The sequence below is a fragment of the Podarcis tiliguerta genome (genome assembly GCF_965153285.1).
Source record: "Podarcis tiliguerta genome assembly, chromosome: 13".
Classification (NCBI taxonomy): domain Eukaryota; kingdom Metazoa; phylum Chordata; class Lepidosauria; order Squamata; family Lacertidae; genus Podarcis; species Podarcis tiliguerta.
In genome coordinates this window covers 801320-822312 of record NC_139546.1, presented here as the reverse complement: position 1 = coordinate 822312, position 20993 = coordinate 801320, and the positions used below count along the sequence as shown (strand labels likewise).

The window sequence follows — 20993 nt, the reverse complement described above, 5'->3', positions numbered from 1 at the left end:
GGGCAGGATGCAGGTGCCACTGCTGCAGTAAGAGTTCTTCAGTGAGGAGAACGCACCCAAGGGGCGGGGGCTGCTTGTGCCAGCCCTGAAGGTGAGGAAGGGGCGCTGGGTGTGGGGGGGAAGGGATCCAGAAAAGCTGGGGGGGGGGAGAAGCCACCCTGCTCCTCAGAGAGAGAACTTTTGCCTCCCTTTCCTTTCCCCCCACTTGAACTCCCTCTTCACGCAGCCCGCATGCTCATCCCTCCAATGACAATGGGGAGAGAGAGAGAGAGAGAGAGAGAGAGAGAGAGAGAGAGAGAGAGAAGAGCCTCCCTTATAAGTTTCTGGTGCTGGTTGTCATTTATCTCCTACCCCAACCCTGCCAAAAGCTCCGGAAGTCAGAAGGTGCAGCCAAGATTCAACAACATAAGAAAAGTCTGCTGGATCAGGCCAATTCTTCATCTAATAATAATAATAATAATTTATTATTTATACCCCGCCCATCTGGCTGGGTTTCCCCAGCCACTCTGGGCAGCTTCCAACAAAATATTAAAATACAGTGGTCTGTTAAACATTAAAAGCTTTCCTTCAGGTGTCTTCTAAAAGTCAGCTGGTTGTTTATTTTCTTGACATCTGGTGGGAGGGCGTTCCACAGGGCGGGTACCACTACCGAGAAGGCCCTCTGCCTGGTTCCCTGTAGCTTCACTTCTCGCAGTGAGGGAACCACCAGAAGGCCCTCAGAGATGGACCTCAATGTCCAGGGTGGATGAGGGGAGTGGAGGCGCTCCTTCAGGTATACTGGGACGAGATCATTTAGTGCTCTAAAGGTCAGCACCAACATTTTGAATTATGCTTTGAAACATACTGGGAGCCAATGTAGATCTTTCAAGATATATGGTCTTGGCAGCCGCCCCCAGTCACCAGTCTAGTTGCCGCATTCTGGATTAGTTGTAGTTTCCGGGTCACCTTCAAAGGTAGCCCCACATAGAGCACATTGCAGTAGTCCAAGCAAGAGATAACCAGAGCATGCACCACTCTGGTGAGACAGTCCGGGGGCAGGTAGGGTCTTGGCCTGTGTACCAGATGGAGGTGGTAGACAGCTGCCCTGGACACAGAATTGACCTGCGCCTCCATAGACAGCTGTGAGTCCAAAATGACTCCCAGGCTGTGCACCTGGTCCTTCAGGAGCACAGTTACCCCATTCAGGACCAGGGAGACCCCCACACCCACCTGCCCCATCCCCCCAAAACAGTACTTCTGTCTTGTCAGGATTCAACCTCAATCTGTTAGCCGCCATCCATCCTCCAACCCCCTCCAGACACTCACACAGGACCTTCACTGGTTCTGATTTGAAAGAGAGGTAAATCTAGACCAGAATCCTGTTCTCACAGTGGCCAAGCATATCTTCATTATGGGAAACAGGACCCTCCTACCATTTCCAGAAACTGGGATTCAGAAGCATTGCTGCCTCCAGCTGCAGAGGCAGAGCTTAGCCACTGTGGCAAGGAGCCATCGATAGCCCTCTCCTCCATGAATCTGTTAATCCTTTTTAAAGCCAAGCTGCTGGCAATCACTGCCTTCTGTGGGAGTCTCCATATGGGTGTCTATGAGGGGCAACTGTTAGAAAGCACAACTTATAGATTCCAGACTTCTGACAGGAGTAGCTTATGGCTCTCCAACAGTCCCCTGAAGATGATACCCTAATGTAACTAATAAAAACATGGCAGACAGAGCTCAGCCCCAATGCAGCCACTGGGCTCGCTTTGCCTGGAGATCAACTATGTGAGTTAAAAGAGCTATTCTAGAAAGCAGGATAAAGCACATCACTGTCACCAAGTGGAGAATTGTACTGAATGCTTTCTCAGAAAAAAATGTTTATGGAGCAAACTCACAGATCAGCGCACAAAGATTATGAGCTGTTCTTGCACTTCACCAATGAGCAGCATCAGTTTCAAAGCCTACTGTGGAGCACTCAGAGCCAGGACAGCGCTGCAGACACAGCAGGTACTGGATGGGGAGCACACAGGTTAAAACTTGGGCTCAGCCATGAGGTTTTAGAGACATTCACCTCTCTCAGCCCAGGTAGGAGCTGTTGTTGGAGATGCCATGCCATGATCTACCATGAGCTCTCAGAATTACTGAAAAAGGCAACTAGGGGAGTAGCAAACAGAACTCGTTTTAAAGAACAGCTTTAAACACCACAAGCTGAGGTGAATGTTAAAACAAAACAAAACATATACACTGTTAACCATCATTTATTTTCTCTTTGAGCAGATGCAAATATACATCATTTCACACAAAAACTAAGACCCCCTACACCAAGCACAACAAACCTGGAGCACGGAATAAAATCCCTTTTGATTCAGGTGTCCCATGATATTTGCACAGATGTGGTTCATGGCAGGTCGCAGACTTTCTCCTGCAAGAGGAACACCACAGAAGGAGACAGCTGGCAATTGCAGCTAAATTATACACTATGGGGCAAACTGCTCTCCAGAGAACGGGCTGGTCTCATAATTCAAAATTAAGTGGGCATCTAATGCCAACCTTAAAGCCCAAAACCTTGGAAGTTACTTCACGTATCTCTATCTCTGTACTACATTCTTTGTGAACAAAACAGATGCTGAGCAGGCACTTTCTTCTGCAGGCAAGGCAGAAACAGTGCCATCCATCACTCATCTTTGAGAAGCTGACAAGATTCCACAGCAAGTATTAAAAAGCCTTGTCATTTTGGCTAGTAGAAAGCCCTAGAAAAATGGAACTCGACACACCTACCTTTCCCCCTCAGGATTCTCCAAGTGGAAGTGTCCGTAAATGTCACCAGCATTGTGAGGTGCAGATTCACCAGCTTAGAGTCTTGCAAAATGTCTGGCTGGGGGAAAGAACCGCCAGAGACATGAAATGGAAGTCTGCAATGGTCACAGACCAGTGAAAACACACACAAAACAGACAGCCAAGTCAGTCCATACCTTAAGCAGCTTCAGAAACTCACAGCAAAGCCACAGCACATCCTTGACCTGCTTAATCCACATCAGTGTGAGCTCCTTCGAAAGTGCAAGGGACACATACCACACCTGTGGGCAAGTGACAGAAGACCATGATAACTGCGGGAGGGGAAGGAGAGGCCATCATTCAGTCGCTGGACTGGGAAAATGCAGAACAAAGCATGGTCACCCCATAATTTAGAGCTGCAGTGTGTATGTGGCAGGGAAGCCTCTGACATTGGTTGTTTTAGAACAACCACAAATATTCACGTTTCTCAGGAAACACTGGCCAGCATATGCTTATGGAATTAAAAAATTCTCCACCTGCTCTTGGGGATATTTTATGGAAAAAAATATGCACACACTCTCATGTTAACGTCTATGAAAAGTGACTTTAGCTCACCTTAGGGTCATTTTCAGCATCCATACTGTTAAGGATACAGCGGCACAACTTTTCAAATCTCTGCAAGGAAAAGCAGGTGAGTTAATATGAAATTATAATCATTTTGTTGCCTCAATCCAATGGTTCCTGCAAAGCAGTGCTTTCCATTATTTCCAGTAAACAGACTTCACTCTTACAATCCAAAGGTTGTCTTTTGCTCAAGATCGTAAGAGCAGCCCTGCTGGATGAGGCCAATGGCCCACCTGGTCCGGCATCCTGTTCTCCTAATGGCCAGTCTAATGCTGCCGTACAGTCCCTAAGCAGAGCATGAGGCTCATGCACTGACTGGTCTCCAGTGCACTTACTCTTTCAGAGCAGCATCCTCCCTCTAGATTAGGGATGGGGAATCTGTGGCCCTCAAGATGTTGCTGGACTCCAACTCCCACCAGCCCCACCAGCATGGCTGATGGTCAGGAGTTATGGGAGTTGGGAGTCCAGCAGCCTCTGGAGGATCACAGGTGGGGACATCCCTGCTCCAAGAATAGGGCATTCTGCATTGTGTCAGTTGGTTCACTCAATCATTTGGAACATAAAAAAATAGCAGAATGGCCCAGGACTCCTACAAAAGGAGATATATCCCAAGTGGAAAACTCACACAAAGGGACAGCAGCAGTTCTTTCTATGGATATGTGTTTTTGGGCTCAGCTTACCTCTTGAAAAATGCAAAAGTTCTCCTATGGAACACATATTTGCCCCTGCAGAGACTCTGGGGCTCAGGATCATTTTCAGAATTCGGGCAAGCCTGGAAGCAGGCAGAATCTGCTGCTGCAGTAAGTAGTTTCTGTCCAAGCTCACATTGTTCCAGAAAATTCTCCCTCCCCATTCTGTGACTGGAACAGCCCCACCCCTAGCATCAAGAATAAATAGCATGCAACGAGGAGACCTTCAGCAAAGCAGTAGTACCTCTTTGTCATCTTGGCACCTGAAAACAAAGAGCAGCTTCCGGGATATTTTGAAGATCGAAAGTGCTGTCTTCTTGCCAGGCCCGTTTGCATCAAAAAAGTCATCCACTTCTCTCCTGGGAGCACAAAGGAAAGTCCAAAAGAAAAGGTACAATGTAATTTGAGAAAGGCTGGTGTGTGCAGGTGAGGTAGGATTCCCCCCCCCCCTTCCATGACAAATGGCAACACTGTTCAGGTTCTTTCCTCTGGATAGAGGCAGCAGAAGGAGCTGCAGATCGGCTCAGAGCATACATGGCAGAACAGGTCAAGATGCCCACACACAATGACTGACTTAAGATATTTCCCTTGCTACACTGGGTAGGAGGTTCAGGAATTTGCCAGCGCCCTAGAGAGGCAAAGGGCCCACCAATGCCCCAAGAGCAATGCCACGCTCACTTTGCTCAGAGGATCCAAAAAGTTCAAAGGCAGCAGGAGAGGATTTGGATCTTGCAGCACCCCCCTCATCGAAGACAAGGAACCCTGGGAGCCAGCACTGGCATAGCCACCGGCAAAAGGCTTCAGTCCCCAGAGGCCAAAAGCCAAATCCACCCAGCACCTGCACACGCATTGCACGCACCTGATTTCCCGCTGCAAACGACAGCGGCACAAGAACCTTCGGACAAGGGCCTGGATCTGCATTGCTGCTCGCTCGCGCTCCTTCAGCTCTCGGCGCTCCTCACGCGCCTGGCGCGCCTTGTCAAGGAACTGGGCCTTGGACAACTGGGCTGCGCTGAACATTTTGGAGGTTTCTGGCAACAGAAGGAGAGGGGAAGGACAGCTGGGAAAGCTGTGCCGCACCTGCTTGCATTGCCTACAACACTACCACAATAGGGAACAGAACTCCTCTTGGGTTCTGCCGAGATCCCTTTACTCACTTACCGTCAGGTTAGCTACTGAACAGGCATCCTTTATTTTGGGCATCCCTTTTCTAGCATCACCCGGAGTTCTGTTTTTCCAAAAGGAAAGGGTCCACCTAACACAGCATCCTGCAAATTGAACCCTTGGCTGCCACCTTCTCTAGTCATGTTTTAATTCAGATGGTGAGCTTTTAGGCAGAGAGCTGCTCCTTCACAACTACACAGAGCACTTTCCCAAACACCAGATGAAAACGATCTCCCTCAGCCTTTCCCAACCTGGACAGGTGAGGTCTCTGGGATGAAGTGGCTGTCTGGCATGAGGCTCGAGCCCACCGCATTCAGAGAACCAGGCAAAGGCTTACGGCTAGCAGGCCGGAAAGCAGGGCTCCCAAACGGATCTAGGGCGCTCCTCCTCCCGGTCTCCCCTGCCCCACCCAGCACTTTCCTCCTCACCTCTCTCTCTCTCTCTCTCTCTCTAGTCGAGGCAGAGGAGCTCTCGGGCCGCCATTCGGGAGTCGAGGAGGCCCCCCTGGGCTCTGCGGGGAGGCAGGAGGTCAGCCACTGGAATCTCGCCCCCGCCGCGAGCTGCGCCTCAGGACCCTCCGGCTCCGCGCCAGCGAGGGCGGCGCCAACGCCGCGTCCTACCTGCCAGGGTCGTCGGGAGCTCCCACGGGGATAGAGTGTGTGTGTGTGTGTGTGTGTGTGTGTGTGCGACCCGCTAGTTGTTAGGCGCTGTTCTGCTTTGCCCTTCCGCCTCCTCCTCCTCCTCCGTCGCCTCGATAACGGCCGCCTCCCCCCCTTCCCCCCCAAAGAACTCCAAGGAGGACCACCAGAAACGGACCATAGAGTCAAGGAAAACACCGGCGCTTCCGGCCCTTGGGAAGAAACCGGTCGCTGGCCCGGAAGTCCCGCCTCTCCTCCTGCAGCCGGAGCGCAAGAGGCATAGAGATGGAAGGAGGCTAGACTTGCCCAGTCGCGACCGGCGCTCCCAGGAGCTGGCCCTGCCCGTTGCTTTCATTCCTCCGTCCGGAAACTCAGGTCCTTGGGATTTGGGTTCCGCCCACCTCCTTGTGGAAAAAGCCGGGGAGGAACGCAAAGGAGCATGGGTAGAATCGGGGTGGGGCTCGGCAGAAAAGTTTTTGGGGCGCCCCGCCCCTTCCTCGCCTGCGTCACCCGCTGCTTCTTCCTCGTCTTCGCCTCGGGACCTGGTTGGCTGAGGGGGGCCTCGCCAGGGGCTGTTCATGGTGAGCGGGGGGGGGGGACTTCGGAGGGGCGGGGGGGGGGTCTGGTGAGGAACCCCTTGGGGCGGGGGGGGGCCTCTTAGGCAGGTCCCTTTGGGCAGAGCCCAGGGAAAGGGGGCGACCTTCTCCTCCTCTCTGGCTTCAGAGACCCCGTGTCCTTCAGCGGGGAGAAGTTTCGAGTGGGCCCCGATCCCCCCCCCCCCGTGAGCATGAGGATGAAACCCAACATCAATAAAACCAGTTCCGATTATGATGGTGATCTGTTCTGTGGGGCCATCAATGTGCGTGGCATTTTAGAGCTTGGCACGGGAGGGAGGCGGGGCTTAGGAAGCGATAAACTCTGCATTAAATGCCCAGCCCCCTTCTCCAACCTGGCGCCCTCCATATGACAACTCCCATCAGTTCTCATCAGCACAACTTGGGAGTTGTAATAATGTTTTTTCGTACCCCGCCCACTTGACGGGGTTGTCCCAACAACTCTGGACAGCTTCCAACATATATTAAAACAGAACAGAACACTAAACATTGAAAACCTCCTATAAGCCTTCAGGTGTCTTCTTAAGTAGTCCAAGTCATCTGGAGGGAGACAGCCTTTCATGTTCTTTCAGTGTAAATCCTATGCAGGTTTACTCAGAAGTGAGCCACACCTTGGATGGCCCCTGGGGCAGGGGAGAGGATAGCAAATGGGATGCCATGAGACGGTCTTGTGGGTCACCAACGGGGAGTGCACACGTGAGGCAGGGAGTGAATTCATCAGATGAAACTGTTGGACCTAAAGAAGGACTTCTTCACTCAGCACATCAATGTCCTATGGAACTCACTGCAAGAAGATGTGGGAATTGCTGTCAATGGGTCGTGAGGGTTCTGGGAAGGTGAGAAGGAGGAATAGGGGGAGGCCAGGCAAAGATGGGGCATACAAGAAAGGTTTAAGAAGCAGGTGGTGGACTGTTGAATATTTTAGTTTGTTCCATGTGGACACTTTCCATGTGGGCTCTTCCTCTGTAGGGAAAGTCCACCAAACATTCTGCACTGGAGTCTCTGGAAAACCAGTCAAGACCATTCTCTCCCACCAGGTTTTTGAGAATAGGGGACCAATTTAGGGTGCTCTATTAGAACAGTCTTTCCCATACCCTGGTGCTCTCCAGGGGCTTTGGACGACAACTCCTGCCAGCCTCAACCAGCACAACCATGGGATTTGTAGTCCCAAGATATCTTGAAGAGTGCCAGTTTGACAGAGAGCGTATTAGAGTGTTGATCTGCATTGCAGGGTGTTGGACTAGATGATGCTTGGGGTCCCTTCCAACTGTACAATTCTATGATTCTATCTGACTTCTCTGCTTCCGGTTTGTATTTTTAGACGAATGTGTGTTTTGTAGTAAATTTGTGTTATTGTGAGCCACTTAGGGATCCTCTGAAGGGCATGGAGATATGAGGAAAGTCTTTCAAACCCCCCACCCATCCCTTCTCTTTATTTCATGTTATTATAAACATATGAACTGATTTACTTGTGCTCCATTAAGGATCACAACAAGATGGAAGGTCAGACCTTTCACTTACAAACCCATTGTGTCATAAACTATCCAAGCATAATTCAACTAATGTCTCGCCTTTATATCGGCTGCGAAAAGTCTTTAAATGGTTCCAAATTATACTTGTGTTTTACCTACTCCATAAAGGGCAACTGGGTTCTCTCTGCTCTGTCTCTCTTCTCTTAATCATACCATCTCGGTAAGCTTAGACATTGCAGCAGCAGCACAACAACATGTATTATTAAGTCACTCTTGTTCACTTGGAATTTACTTGAATTAGCCATTGGGCTGCTGCTAAGCACAGTGCCTGCTCAGCTCACCCCAGAAGTATACCAGGAATATCTAAGTAAGTCAGATTCTCCCCCAGCCACAGAAATGTTGCTATCCTTTTTCCTCTTGGCTCTTCCTTTCCTAGCTGGGTTGTTTTTAATCCTGACTTGTCAGGTTTTATCTAATGCATCCCTGAGATAAGGTGGGAATTGGAGCTCCCCTTGACTGGTAACAAGATGCCGCATGAAACATTCAGCACTCTGTTTCAATATTAATTTACTTCCTCCCCTGCCTTCAGGCAGCCTAATAATTTAACCATGGCCTTAAAGCTCTCCCCTCTGACAAAGCTCTTTCATTGGCTTTGTGATGGTGAGTGGGACTTTAATTTCCCCTCTGTGCAAAGCTTGAGGCCCTGATAAACTCATTGTTCTGAGGTGGCTGGTGATCTAAGTTTATTGTTAGCACAGAAGCCTGGCCAGGCCTGATAAAGTGAAAAAGAGCCTTTCTGCCATTTGTCACTGCCCCAGGAGATTTCCAAACCTGATAGATCTCCAATGCAGCCCCTTGATAAGGTCAGAGAAGGGCTCCTTCTGGCTAGTGACTCATGCCTGCTTTGTCCATTGCAGAGAGATAACTTTGCTGTTCTGTGGTACCTCTAAAGACCGCATGTGTTTGTTTTGATAGGCTCTCACTCACAATGGGTGGGGTGGGGTGTAGCACAGCCATTTTCATACTGCATTCTGGGCTTATTCAGAAGCTTTTGGGGCACGGGGCACCTTTGGAAAGAAGCTATAAAGGGGACCACAAAATGCCAATTCCACAGAAAATAAACCAGCAGTGCTCGGAACTCCACCCATTTCCAAAATGGCAGGAAAAACCTACACCCACCCACACCAATAGACAAAGGAACCCCCTCCCCAAAATATGTGCCCCCTCCAACCCAACAACTCCCTCCCCAAGCAATTTTTAAAAACAGAGCAGAGGACTTGGGCAAGGGCCACGGGAGGGTGCTGTTGGGGACCCCAAGCTTAGGCTCTTGTAGATCACAAGTTGGCAGCTATTAGGAAGAACGTTATCTAACACCAGGGCTGTGTCACTTGAGGTTGGAATCCTTTTAACAGTCTTAAATGCAGGAGGGTGAGAAGGCGTCTGTTTGTAGAATAACTCTCTGGCTGATGTTTAGGGAAAGGAGGGGCAGGTGGGAAGAACAAGAGAGACTGCTCCATTGTCTGTACTGCTTGCACTGTGGAAAAGCTGACCAAAGAGCTTCTTGGGACTGAAGCTGAAATTCCTTGGCTGACTTCAAAATAAGCCAAGCCCTTACTGCAGAGAAAGGCAGCCTTGTGAACTGGCTTTGGTGGGGAGGGAGTCACTCAGGAGTCAGCCGTGAAGATGATAAGCACACACATAACCTGACCAGGACACTAGCCAGAGGTGAATCATCAACCTCCCCCCCCCCCCCAGCCTGAAGCAGCTCATCTTTTGCTTGCAATTCAGTTCTTACACACTCTCAAAAGTATTTCAAAAGGCCAATGAGAGCAACTGAGTGATGAAATTATGCAAAAATCCTGACGTTTCTCTGAGAAGTCCTGACGCTAGTTTCCTTACTGAGTTTTGCCAAGACACTTCCTTCTGCCTCGCACTGTGTACCCACACTGCACCCATGTGAGAGCCCAATAACTAGCAACACCATAAGAAGAGCCTGCTGGATTAGGCCAGTGGTCCCTCATTCTGTTCCCACGGTGGCTAACCAGGTGCCTCTTTTAAAGCCATCCAAGTTAGTGGCTATCCCTGCCTCCTATGCACTGCTTGAAGAAGTACCTTGTTTTACCTCTCTGGAGTCTTCCAGCGTTCAGCATCATTGGATGCCCATGAGTTCTAATGTTCTGAGAGAGAGAAACACTTCTCAATCCACTTTCTCCATGCCAGGTATCATTCAATAAAACTGTCCTGTTGCCTCTTACTTGCCTTTTCTCTATACTACAAAGTCCCAAATGCTGCACCCTTTCCTCATAGGGGCATCTCTACATCCCCGTTATCATTTGGTCGCCCTTTTCTGAACCTTTCTTGCAACTCCCAGCCTTTTCTCTTAGGAACTAAGGGTGACATACCCTGTTCCCTCCCTCATTTAATCCCTATGACAACCCTGTGAGGTAGGTTAGGCTGAGAGACTGTGGCTGGCACCCAAAGTCACCAAGTGAACCTCATGGCCAAGTGGGGATTTGAACCCTGGTCTCCCAGGGCCTAGTCCAACACTAACCGCTGGCCCCCATGCCTCGACTCCCCTTCCACAACGTGGCGCCACCCCATATGCTTCTTCACTGGGACGCCTATGAAGCCCAGCCTGCAGGCAGGCAGGCATCTGGAGGTGGCTGTTTGTCAGTGCCAGACTCTGCTTACGTTCTTCCCAGCCCAGGTGGGCTGCTGCCTCTGTGTCCAGTGCTTGAGGCATTTGATGGCCCCTGAGCAGCAGGAAGCTGGAGCCGAAGGGCCTTGGCTCCAGTCCAGCTGGGCCCCTCTTGGTCCGACCTGTTTAGGATGCGCAGGTAACCAGAGGGGCACGAGGGTCCTCACAGAAGGCTCTTTTGCTCTTGCAGGAAGAGATGTCTGGAGAAACGGTGGTGAGCACTGCAGTGCCAGCAGCCGCAACCCGCACCATGTCCTTCAAAGGCGCCAGCCCCAGTTCCAAGTATGTGAAGCTGAACATCGGCGGGGGCCTGTACTACACCACCATGCAGACGCTGACCAAGCAGGACACCATGCTCAAGGCCATGTTCAGTGGTCGGATGGAGGTCCTCACCGACAGCGAAGGTAATGGAGGCCTCCTGGCCAGGAGGGACGGCAGGGCCAAGATGGGCAGTGCCAGTGTGCTCTTAAGAGGTGGCTGTTTGAGGCTCCCGTTAGCCTCACTCAATCTCTCTGCATTAATAAAAATGCACTATGCAGCACATAGTTAAACTATGGAACTCCCTGCCACAGGAGGCAGTGGGTAGCCACTAACTCAGATGGCTTCAAAATAAGATTGGACAAATTCATGGAGGAAAGGCTGTCGATGGTTACCAGGCATGATGGCTATTCTCTGCCTCTCTGGTCAGAGGCAGTAATGCTTCTGAATCCCAGTTCCTGGAAACCCCAGGAGGGGAGAGGGCTCTTGTCCTCAGTTCTGGCTTGCAGGTTTCCCAAAAGAGGCATCTGGTTGGCCACTGAGATGGCCAGATGCAGCAGGCTCCACTTCCATGCTGACAACTGAAAAAAATATAATGCTAGACTCAAATGTATCGGGCAGTTCATAGTCTAATAATGATGATGATGCTGATATTAAAAAAAAATGCCACTTGTTCTGTGATGGACTTGTCGGAGCCCCGAAGCAAAGTTTCCCTAAGAGTCTCAGAAGGTTGGTCAGGGAGGAACTGAACAGTGGGATAGATGAAGTCTGTCAGGGAAGCTGCTCTATCTAGTCCAGCCTCCTGTTCTCACAGGGAACCAGATGCCCCCAAGGGAAGCCCACAGGCAGGATCTGACCCCAGAGCCGCCTCCCCTCCTGCAGCTTCCAGCATTCAGAAGCATGGCTGCTTTTTTGTGTGAGGCAAAGCACCATCCCCATGGCTAATAGCCTTGATCCTCTAGGAATTTGTTCCATCCTCTCTTAAGGCCATCCAGCCTCCCAGAGTGGCCAGGGAAACCCAGACAGATGGGTGGGGTATAAATAATAAAATCATTATTATTATTTCTTCTTCTTATGCAAGTTGGTGGCCATCCCGGCCTCCTGTGGGAGCGAGTAAGAGCAATACAGACTTTTGCACCCTTTGATTTTAAGAAAACTTGCAGGTTTAATCGCCGTAAGGGCAAAGTAGAGCAAGATAGCAGGGCTGGAAAGATAGACTGTCCCTTGTTCCATTTGGAGCCATTATGTAAAACTCGTGGCTTGGAGAACTAAGAGCATAATCAGCTTTTCACTGTAAGGCCATTAATTCAAGGCACCCATCAGATCCTTTGGCCTGCCTTGCCCTTATTTGTTCAAGACAAGCGTCTGTCCTGCATAAGCTTCCCCCCCCCCCGCCACCCTCCTCAAATGCATTCTTGTCTCTCTGCCCATAAACCAAAGCCTTTGGGCTGTTTAGGGCTGGCTGTGCCTTGCTGACGATTGCGCAGGGAGCTTCCCTCTGAGAAACTGCTTCTCTGGCTGTGTTCAGTCAAGGGCTAGGAGAGGGAGCTGAGGGGGGAAGAAAGAGGAGGCACCCTGTTCCATTTCACTGCTTTTTCATTTTCACTGATCGCACCCTAATAAACAGAATATGCCGGCAGCAGGAGATTTTCTAGGGAGCCCTCTTACCTCCTAGATGCCCTTAGCTGGCCCTTTCTTTAATATGGGGGGGTGGGTGGGGACTAGAGAAATGATTCGCTAGCTGTCAGGGATTCTTTACCTATGATCCCTGCCTTGCAGGGGGTTGAACATTGCAAGGAGTTGAACTCCATGGCGCTTCAGGTCCCTTCCAATTCTGCGATTCTATGAATCTGTTATTTTGTTGGGTCACTTGCTCAAGGTAACCAGGAGGCCACTTGGGGGCATGTAAGCCCAGCGTTGCAAATGAGCCATCCAAAATGACAACCCACAAATATTGTTACTAGACTGACGGGCTGTTTATTTCTTGGCTGCTGATCATGGCACTTCAGTGAGCCTGAAAGGAGTGGGGAGGGGCTTCCTTTTCCAGTTTCCTGCAGCTGATTCCTATTTGGTCAAGGCAAGTAGTAAACTTGCGTTAGCATTCCAAAATGTTCACAGGGCACCTCCTTTTCTAAAGCTTTATAGATCTTCCATTGCCCACACCCAAAATCCTGCTTGGGACTTGAGATCAGCATAAGAGGCTCTACTCTCTGCCCTGTCATTACATGAGGTGCTATAAGCAGGTGCAAGAGGTGACCCCTTTTTGTGGCGGCCCCAGGATTGCAGACTGGCCTCCCAGTGGGCATCTGCTTGGCCACAGATGTTCCCCATCTCTGCTGCAAGGTATTTAGGCACCCCAAACCTTGGCCTGTTGGTGGTCCTCTCACTGGTAACAGGGAGACGGTGGTTTTGTTCTGCTCTCCTCCTTTGCCTCTTCCTCCATTAATCTTCATCTGCTGTTGTCTCAGGCTGGATTTTGATTGACCGCTGCGGTAAACATTTTGGGACCATCTTAAACTACCTGCGTGACGGTGCTGTACCCCTTCCAGAGAGCCGGCGGGAGATAGAAGAGCTGCTGGCAGAAGCCAAATATTATTTGGTCCAGGGTCTGGTGGATGAGTGCCAGGCTGCCCTACAGGTAAGTAGGCCATGCATCAGGCGCTTGAGAACCCACAGTGGCTACAAAAGCCCTTTTGTTGTTTGCCTTGGTGAAGAGAGGTGTCTTCCGTTGGCGTCAAAACTTGTGCAATGCAAACACCATATTTCTGGCGGGAGAGCATCCCAGTGAGGGTGCCACCACAGAAAAGGCCCTGTCTTGAGTCACTGCCTGATGTACCTCAATTCCTGGTGGGTCTTCAGCTGGGCTAGTAGGTTCTTCCCGGTGGGCTCCTGACTTCTCTTCCACCTCTTGCTTGCGTTCTGATTAGGTCTCTCGTTTCAGCAGAACAAAGAGGTCTACGAGCCCTTCTGCAAGGTGCCCATCATCACATCCTCCAAAGAAGAGCAGAAACTTATAGCCACATCAAACAAGGTGAGCAGCTCTTTGGATGAGAACAGCTGTGTTTTAAGCTTGGCATGTTCACAAACTACACATTCCCGCCTGGTTTTCACTTCAATACCTGTACAATTTGGCTGTGATTCCTGCATTGCTTAGGGTTGCTCTAGATGACTTTTAGGTCCCTTCCACCTCTGTGATTAAGTGTTGGGCTTAATTTGAATTAATTTTATAAGGAATGATTTTAGAGTGTTGTGTTGTGTTGTACTGTTGTACTGTTTTATTGTTGTTAGCCGCCCTGAGCCCGGCTTCGGCTGGGGAGGGCGGGATATAAATAAAATGTATTATTATTATTATTATTATTATTATTATTATTATTATTATCCCTTCCCTTAGGAACTGGGTTGGGGGTGCGGTGGAGAATTACCTGCCTCTTTACTCTTTCTTTCTCCTCACCGGTTCCCCACCACCACCTTTATCTTCACCTGTATTCTGTCTTTGAAACTTAGATTGTTAAACCTGCAAGGCCAGGATCATATTACAGCACCCTGATATTTTATATGGGGCCAGAATATAAACACTTCAGTAAAAACATAGCAAAGGGGTGGCTAACTGTGACCCTCTGGATGTTGGGCTCCCAACTCCCATCAGCCCCAGCCTGTATGACTTCGTGGTCAGGGAAGATGGGAGTTGTAGTCCAGTAATAACTGGAGGGACACAGCTCAGCCACTCCTTGTCAGAAGGATAGACCTATCATAATGGGCAGGTCTGCTCATGGTTGTACATGGCCATGAGTGGAACCTCTGTGTACAGAGGCAGTCTACCTGTGGATATCACTTGCTGGCAACAAAGGGAAGAGGGCCTTGGTGAGAAACACAATGCCAGACTAGAGGGAGCTTTGGTCTGATGCTCCTGCAGGGCTCTTCTGATATTCTAAAGCAGCTGCATTCTGTACCAGAGCTCATGTGCAGGAGGCAGTTCCGAGTCTTAACCCTCCACCGTGGCTTTGCCTTCCCAATCTGCACCATGCAAAGTTTATGACTGATTGATTGATTGAATTTGTACCCCACTGTTCAGCCAAAGAGACTGGCATATAGTCAAAACAAGACAGTCTCTACCTGCGAGCTTGCAGTCTAAAAAAAACAGGATACGCAAGGGAAAAGAGACAAGGGAGGGAAGAGGAAAAGCAAAACTCAGGTGCCAGTTTCTAAAGAGTCATTCTTTAGAATGCACAGTTCAGGGGCAGGAGGCACCAGATGGAGCTGGGCTTCCTATCTCTCCTGTCCCACCTGGAATGGCTTCCCCCAGTTGACAGCTGAAGGGAGAGTTCCCTTTTCAAGGTGAGCTCTATAACAAAAGCATCAAACTGTGACATTTATCCCTACCTGTTTGTGCTTTCCCCACAGCCAGCGGTAAAATTGCTGTACAACAGAAGTAACAACAAGTACTCCTACACCAGGTAAAAGCTTTCACCTTCTGCACCCAGGGAAGGTTTATAAGGCCATTTTCAATGCCCCGTGGGAGCTGATGAAACAAAGTGAGGAGGCGGGGAATGGAGTTTTGACTCAAAGTAGAGTTAGTGGGGGCAGGGGTTTAAAAGAGGCCCCTGGAAACTGGAAGCTGTCCTCATTCCTCTCCTGTTGGCTCAGCAACTCCGATGACAACATGCTGAAGAACATTGAGCTGTTTGACAAGCTTTCGCTGCGCTTCAATGGGAGGGTCCTCTTCATCAAGGATGTCATTGGGGATGAGATTTGCTGCTGGTCTTTCTACGGACAGGGGCGCAAGATAGCGGAAGTCTGCTGCACGTCCATTGTGTACGCCACGGAAAAGAAACAGACCAAGGTGAGTCTTGTTGCTGTTGCTTCCTTGACAACACCCACCCACTCTCCAAAATGATATGTAGAAGGTAGGTAAATGCAGACAAAACCAAGCAAGTATTTGAGCTTGCCCCTGCAACCCTCTTCTTCTCTCCCCTTCCCCACCCCCCACCCCCAACATAGCTGGGTTGCAAAGTTCTTCCATGCCTAGGCAAGAGGGCCTGGGGTAAGAAGCTTCCTGCCAGACTGCTGACTGAGGATGGTTTAGGGAACATGTTGGCTCACAGTTAAAACAACGTCACTGGCTACCAGTCTATTTCTAGGCACAATACGGTGCTGGTGATAACTTATGAAGCCCTCTATGGTTGGGCCCAGGCTACCTGAAATATCATCTCTCTCTCTCTGTGAACCCACCCAAGTGCTAAGATCCTCAGGTGAGCACCTTCTCTTGGTCCCATCAGAGGCACACTGGTGGTGATCCAGGAGTGGCTGCTCCCATATTGCAGGATTCCCTCCCAAAAGAGGCTAGATGGGCTCCTTCTTTGTCATCCTTCCACTGGCAGGCTCAGAGCTTCCTGTTCCAATGGGCCTCTGGAAATGGAGGTGCAGGCGGAGCTCAGGCTGGGCAGATGTCAGGGCAAACTGTAGTTTGACTGCTGGCTCTAAACAGGGTCTGGTGTATTTTAACTGTTGGTTTTTAACTAATTTGTTTTCCTTTGTATTTTATAATGATGTTTTAAAATGTAAGTTGCCCTGAATTCCAGCTTGGGAGAAAGGAATTCCTCTTAACCTCCCTCTGCTTGGGGTGTCCAGGTTGAATTCCCAGAAGCCCGGATCTACGAGGAGACATTAAACATTCTGCTTTATGAAGCCCAAGATGGACGAGGCCCGGACAACGCGCTGCTGGAAGCAACTGGAGGGGCAGCCGGCCGCTCGCACCACCTGGAGGAGGACGAGGAGCGGGAGCGCATTGAGCGGGTCCGCAGGATCCACATCAAGCGCCCGGACGACCGCACTCACCTGCACCAGTGAGAGAGAGAGAGAGAGAGAGAGAGAGAGAGAGAAGCCAGCCTCAGCCCACAGTCCTGTTGGGGCAAAATCTCCGTCCAGGCTCACTCCAGAGGCTGCCAGGCACCTAACTTTATATTCTAAACTGTTATTTTATAAACAAAGTATTTTTGGTATGGAACACAGTAGTTTTATCATGAAAATCCACGAGGTGTCCAGCTTCGCAGCAATCCTGTGGACTCGCTCCAGCCTCTGGGAATCCATGCCTGTCTTGGTTCATCCAGCACTTCTTGTTCCTGCTCTCTCGTGCCTTGAGGAATCTTCCTTCTGCAGGGCATTTTGCAAAGGCAGCCTCCCCCCACCTGGTGCTCTCTGGGAGCTTTGGACTCACAGCTCCCATCCTAATGGAGTTGTAGTCCAAAGCCCTCTGGAAAGGGCTATGCTGCTGGGGATGGCTGTGCTAGCAAAACAAAGATGTTGCCTGCCCTCTCCATCTCACTTAAGTCCAGGGTTCAAGAAAAGCAGCTCAACTTCCACACACCTTCCACTTTCTCTTCCTGAAAGTTAAAACGGGAGAGATGAGCTGCCTCTCAATTCATGCACTGTGACAAAATCTACAGTAGAAACCTCTTTGCTTGCTTTGGCACCAGATTGCTAATTTCCTAAGTGCAGGTGTAACTTGTCTGTGAACAGAGACAGGGGCACTTTGAGGGAAAGGACACAACATACTTCTAGGATGGAAGGATAATCCTTCTGCTTCCCTCTTTCTTTTTGGACATGGGCAGAGGAGAGGTGGTCCTCTCTTGGCCACTCTTTAGGGAAATGTACCTGCAGCAGGGCCCAAAGTGTTGTCTTGCCTCTTCCCAAGTTAACATTTGGTGTTTGTTTGTTTGTTTGTTTTTTCATGCTGTGACAGTTTTTCCACAACAAAAGTCCAAGCAATGCCTCTTCCCATTTCAGGCAGGCTTTTACAATTCTCATTTCCCCACCCACTTCCATGCAGACAAACCCTGCTGATTTTGGGAGCGCATCTGTTTCTCCTTCCATCCGTCCCATCTTGGGTGTGTAAGTTGCTCTTGCCTGTTTTGTAGGTGGGACAGAAACAAAAATGTGAACTTTCCATGCCACTGTCTTTGCTGTGCCCTGCTCTCTTCTTTTGTAACCCAAGGCATGTCTCAAAGGTGAGAGAACCTACAGCACAGGGTGGGGAGAGCAAGGGGCTGTCCTACGTATCCCTCCAGCCCCAGCCCCAAAATATCAGATGCAGCTTTTGCAAAAGCCCTACTCCACCAGATTTTCTCCCAGGTCATGTAGGCTCATGTGCATATGTAAAGCCTCAGTCTTACTACTCGGGAGGTGGGAGGCAGTTTAGAGGAGCACCTTCCATGTATGAGAATACATTCTGTGTGTGTTGAGGCAGGATGCACGGTTATCACCCCTTTTAAATCTACCTCTGCACAATTTCTCTTTTACTTCCGTTAGGAAGCAGATTAACCAGAAACCTGTAATGTTGCGTTTGGGACTGAAGTAGCAGGAAAGCCAAAGCATCGAGCTGTTTGCTGAAGCTTAGAGGAGCCCTCCCTGGCCTGGCATCCTCCAGAGGGGTGGACCACAATTCCCATCAGCCCCAGGATCACATGGCTATCCTGGTTGGGACTTATGGGAGTTGTAGTCAAACCCATTTGGAGGGTGCCAGGCCAGAGAAGGCTGAAGTATTAATACGCTGAGTATCAAAGTCTCACTCGGCTCATTCCTTTTTGTGTGTTTGGGTCTCTGTCTCATCTTCCCACAGTCGATGCAGCCCCTCAGCTGCAACTTTCTCCCTTTGCAGGAGAGAAAAAAGGCACTGGTTGGTGGTCTTATTTATCCCATTTCATGCCTGTCACTTGTGCAGCATAAAACATTGCGGAACAAAATGGTGTGTCATGATGGCGCTCTGGATGCTCCCAACTCCACATCGTCTTGGAGGATTCATTGTTAAAAACATGTTTAAGTATTATAGTAAGTGACATCACTGTAAAACTTGCTCAGTATTTTGACATCCTTAATATGTTACAGATAAACTTATCTGGGAGTTGTAGTTCAAGGAAGGCACTTAAGAAACTTCTCCAGCAAGAGTCTGATAACTTCCTCTCTTTATTCTTGTTGTGTACAGCCTAGGGGGGGGGGGCAATCCTCACATTTTTTGGAAGTGTAAGAAAGAAATTGTTGTGTCTGCAGTTAGGGGACAGGATGGTGGATTCCTGTGATGCCTTTGCTTCTAGCATCCTACCTTGCTCTTACGAATGTGGAAGAACTGAGCCTGCTACACCCAGATCCCCAAAGGTAACTGTTGTTTCCAGGACGGGGTGCTTAGAATCCCACATCAAAGGGAAGCAGTTTCCTCTTCCTGTCAGCCAACCAATTGTGTAACATCAACTCTGCGCATTAAGATCACCTTTCCTCGCCCGTCTTTTAGTTTGAAGGTTTGGAAATAAGCAAGTGAGTGCCGGTGGTTTTAGCTTCCTGGGGCCAGAGGAAGGGGTGGGGTGCAGTTGCCTTCCTCTCCCTGTTCAGTTCTCTGAGCCTTTTAAAAAAATGCTCTTCAATAGAGGGAAGTGCTCTTTGTTTCAATGTCCGGGGCTGAGTGCATCTTTCAAGATAATCCATTTATTCGGTGAGACTTTGTTTTCAGGAAAAGGTGGGATCAGTGAAGAAGGGAGGCTGCACATCAGCTTCCAATGAATTCTGCACTGTTCAGTATCAGAACAAGGAATAAGGTACTTCTCCTTGGTACAGACAAGACACCTATGTGGCCATGGAAGGTTTAGGTGGTTAAATCTAGCTGTAGTATTTGCTGCCCCAGGTTCCCTGTAGGCCTAAGGTGGTCCCTTCTCCTCCTCAATTGTTCCCATGTGGGGGCACAGTGGGAGGTGCTTTTTCATTCTCCCACCTGCAACCAGGAAGCATCCTGACAATCCTGCAGACTTGTTTCCTTTAAAGTAGAAGCCTGACAGTCTTGCTATTTTTACCGTGCCAGCAGGGTGTTAACTTCCAGACACAAACTATAGAGCATGAGCTAGAGGTGCAAGGAAAAAGTAGCCCAGCTGCCCCCAAAGTCATGTGCAGCGGTAAAAGCCCTTTAAGTGGAAGGTGAAGGGGCAGCAGAATGGGTGGCTGTACCTTGCATGAAACACTTCAGCTGCCTGAGCAATGGATTTTGTGTCCTGAAATGAAGCCTTGCTGTGGTTGACGAGTGTGGCGAAGGAGCATTCAAGTGCACATCTGTGTGGGGAAGCAGTCTTCTGCAGCGAGGTTAGAGGCCATGACTGACAGCGGCAGAGGAAGCCGCTCGGGCACCTGGGGCGAGCCCTCCATAGGGGCAGGGTGGACCACAGGGCCTCCCGAGTCTGCCTGCCCCTCCCACTCTGCTGCCCTACAGCTGGGAGGGGGGAGGCAGCGGGCAGACCATTAGGACAGCGCGGAGCCTGCACGCACCCAAGCCACCGTGTCTCTCCCAGGCCCCGCGGTGAGTGCTGCCCAGCATTTTGTCACCCCCCTCAGTGGTGACACCCGGGGGCACTCCACACCCACTGCACCCCCCTTCCTCCACCCCTGGCTGCGGGAACAAGCTGCCAGCTGCATCCAGTGACAAGCACTTTTAAGAGCAGCAGTGGACCCTTCCTCTGTCAGCAGCAGCAGCAGAAATTCTCCCCCACAGCTTCAGTTTCACAGGCTTCATTCCAATGCTACAAGGTAATATTTGCAGAGCAGAACAAAGTTTCTATGTTTAAGTATGTATGTATTTTATGCAGGTCTGAAAATATGCAGAATAAATAGGCATTTTGCCAATTTCCAACTTGTTGGCTGTTCCTTTGTTTCTCTTGCAGGCAGCTAACAAATGTAGCCCAATACTTTTTGCAGGAAGGTGGATCAAAAATGGTTTGGGCTGCTGGGCCAAAGTTTGCCAGACGTGCCAGGAGGTGGGGAGATCTCCCTCCCATGCAGGAAGCAAGCACACAATTGAGAGACGACTCAAATGCAGTCACACAAGCAGGCCCTAATTTTTTGGCAGATATCACCAGAAGACCGTTCCAATTCAGGGCTGCTCAACACCTGCTGGTTCAATCCACCTGAATCCGGGTAGCATTGGGAGAGCTTTGTGGCTGGGAGATGCAAGACTCCGCTCAGCAGCTGAACTTGCAACATTCACACACTGAAGTCTCCATTTGGTCGCCTTTGCCAATCAGAGCAACCAGCCTGTCATTGCTGAACCCCGAGGA

The 20993-nt window shown here is 49.9% G+C and overlaps 2 protein-coding genes across 11 annotated transcripts in view; one reads left to right on the top strand and one right to left on the bottom strand.

Annotated features, from left to right (window-relative positions):
• UBE3B (ubiquitin protein ligase E3B) overlaps positions 1-6125 on the bottom strand; it is a 33511-nt gene extending 27386 nt beyond the window's left edge. The window contains exons 1-8 of one of the 7 annotated variants that reach the window (XM_083407263.1): positions 5849-6115; positions 5657-5739; positions 4924-5095; positions 4309-4423; positions 3367-3426; positions 2949-3053; positions 2755-2851; positions 2313-2398 (exon numbers count right to left, since the gene is read on the bottom strand). In XM_083407263.1, the coding sequence (XP_083263389.1) occupies positions 2313-2398; positions 2755-2851; positions 2949-3053; positions 3367-3426; positions 4309-4423; positions 4924-5084 (624 nt within the window). In that variant the 5' untranslated portion in view covers positions 5085-5095; positions 5657-5739; positions 5849-6115. Of the gene's footprint in view, positions 1-2312; positions 2399-2754; positions 2852-2948; positions 3054-3366; positions 3427-4308; positions 4424-4923; positions 5158-5479 lie in introns of those variants that run through there. The other 6 variants (XM_083407265.1, XM_083407261.1, XM_083407260.1 and 3 more) reach the window with 6 other exon arrangements.
• A 152-nt stretch (positions 6126-6277) lies between these two features.
• Positions 6278-20569, top strand: KCTD10 (potassium channel tetramerization domain containing 10). Of its 4 annotated transcripts, none has more exons than XM_083407335.1 (7): positions 6278-6447; positions 10841-11054; positions 13377-13546; positions 13850-13939; positions 15310-15362; positions 15553-15748; positions 16537-20569. In XM_083407335.1, exons 1-7 carry the CDS (start codon positions 6445-6447, stop codon positions 16753-16755), a joined length of 945 nt encoding a protein of 314 aa, XP_083263461.1. In that variant the 5' UTR covers positions 6278-6444; the 3' UTR covers positions 16756-20569. The 4 variants fall into 4 exon arrangements, with proteins under 4 accessions (XP_083263461.1, XP_083263462.1, XP_083263460.1 ...); XM_083407336.1 differs by having other exon boundaries at positions 6284-6447; positions 13853-13939; XM_083407334.1 differs by lacking the exon at positions 6278-6447 and adding an exon at positions 7069-7316 and having other exon boundaries at positions 13853-13939.
• The last annotated feature ends 424 nt before the right edge of the window (positions 20570-20993 follow it).

Bases quoted from the DNA above. Each gene is read 5' to 3' on its own strand.
- KCTD10 (XM_083407333.1), top strand. From the start codon at position 7,248: ATGTCCTATGGAACTCACTGCAAGAAGATGTGGGAATTGCTGTCAATG. The intron at 7,317-10,840 runs GTGAGAAGGAGG...TTGCTCTTGCAG, and splicing joins GTCGTGAGGGTTCTGGGAAG to GAAGAGATGTCTGGAGAAAC. The intron at 13,547-13,849 runs GTAAGTAGGCCA...CTCTCGTTTCAG, and splicing joins AGTGCCAGGCTGCCCTACAG to CAGAACAAAGAGGTCTACGA.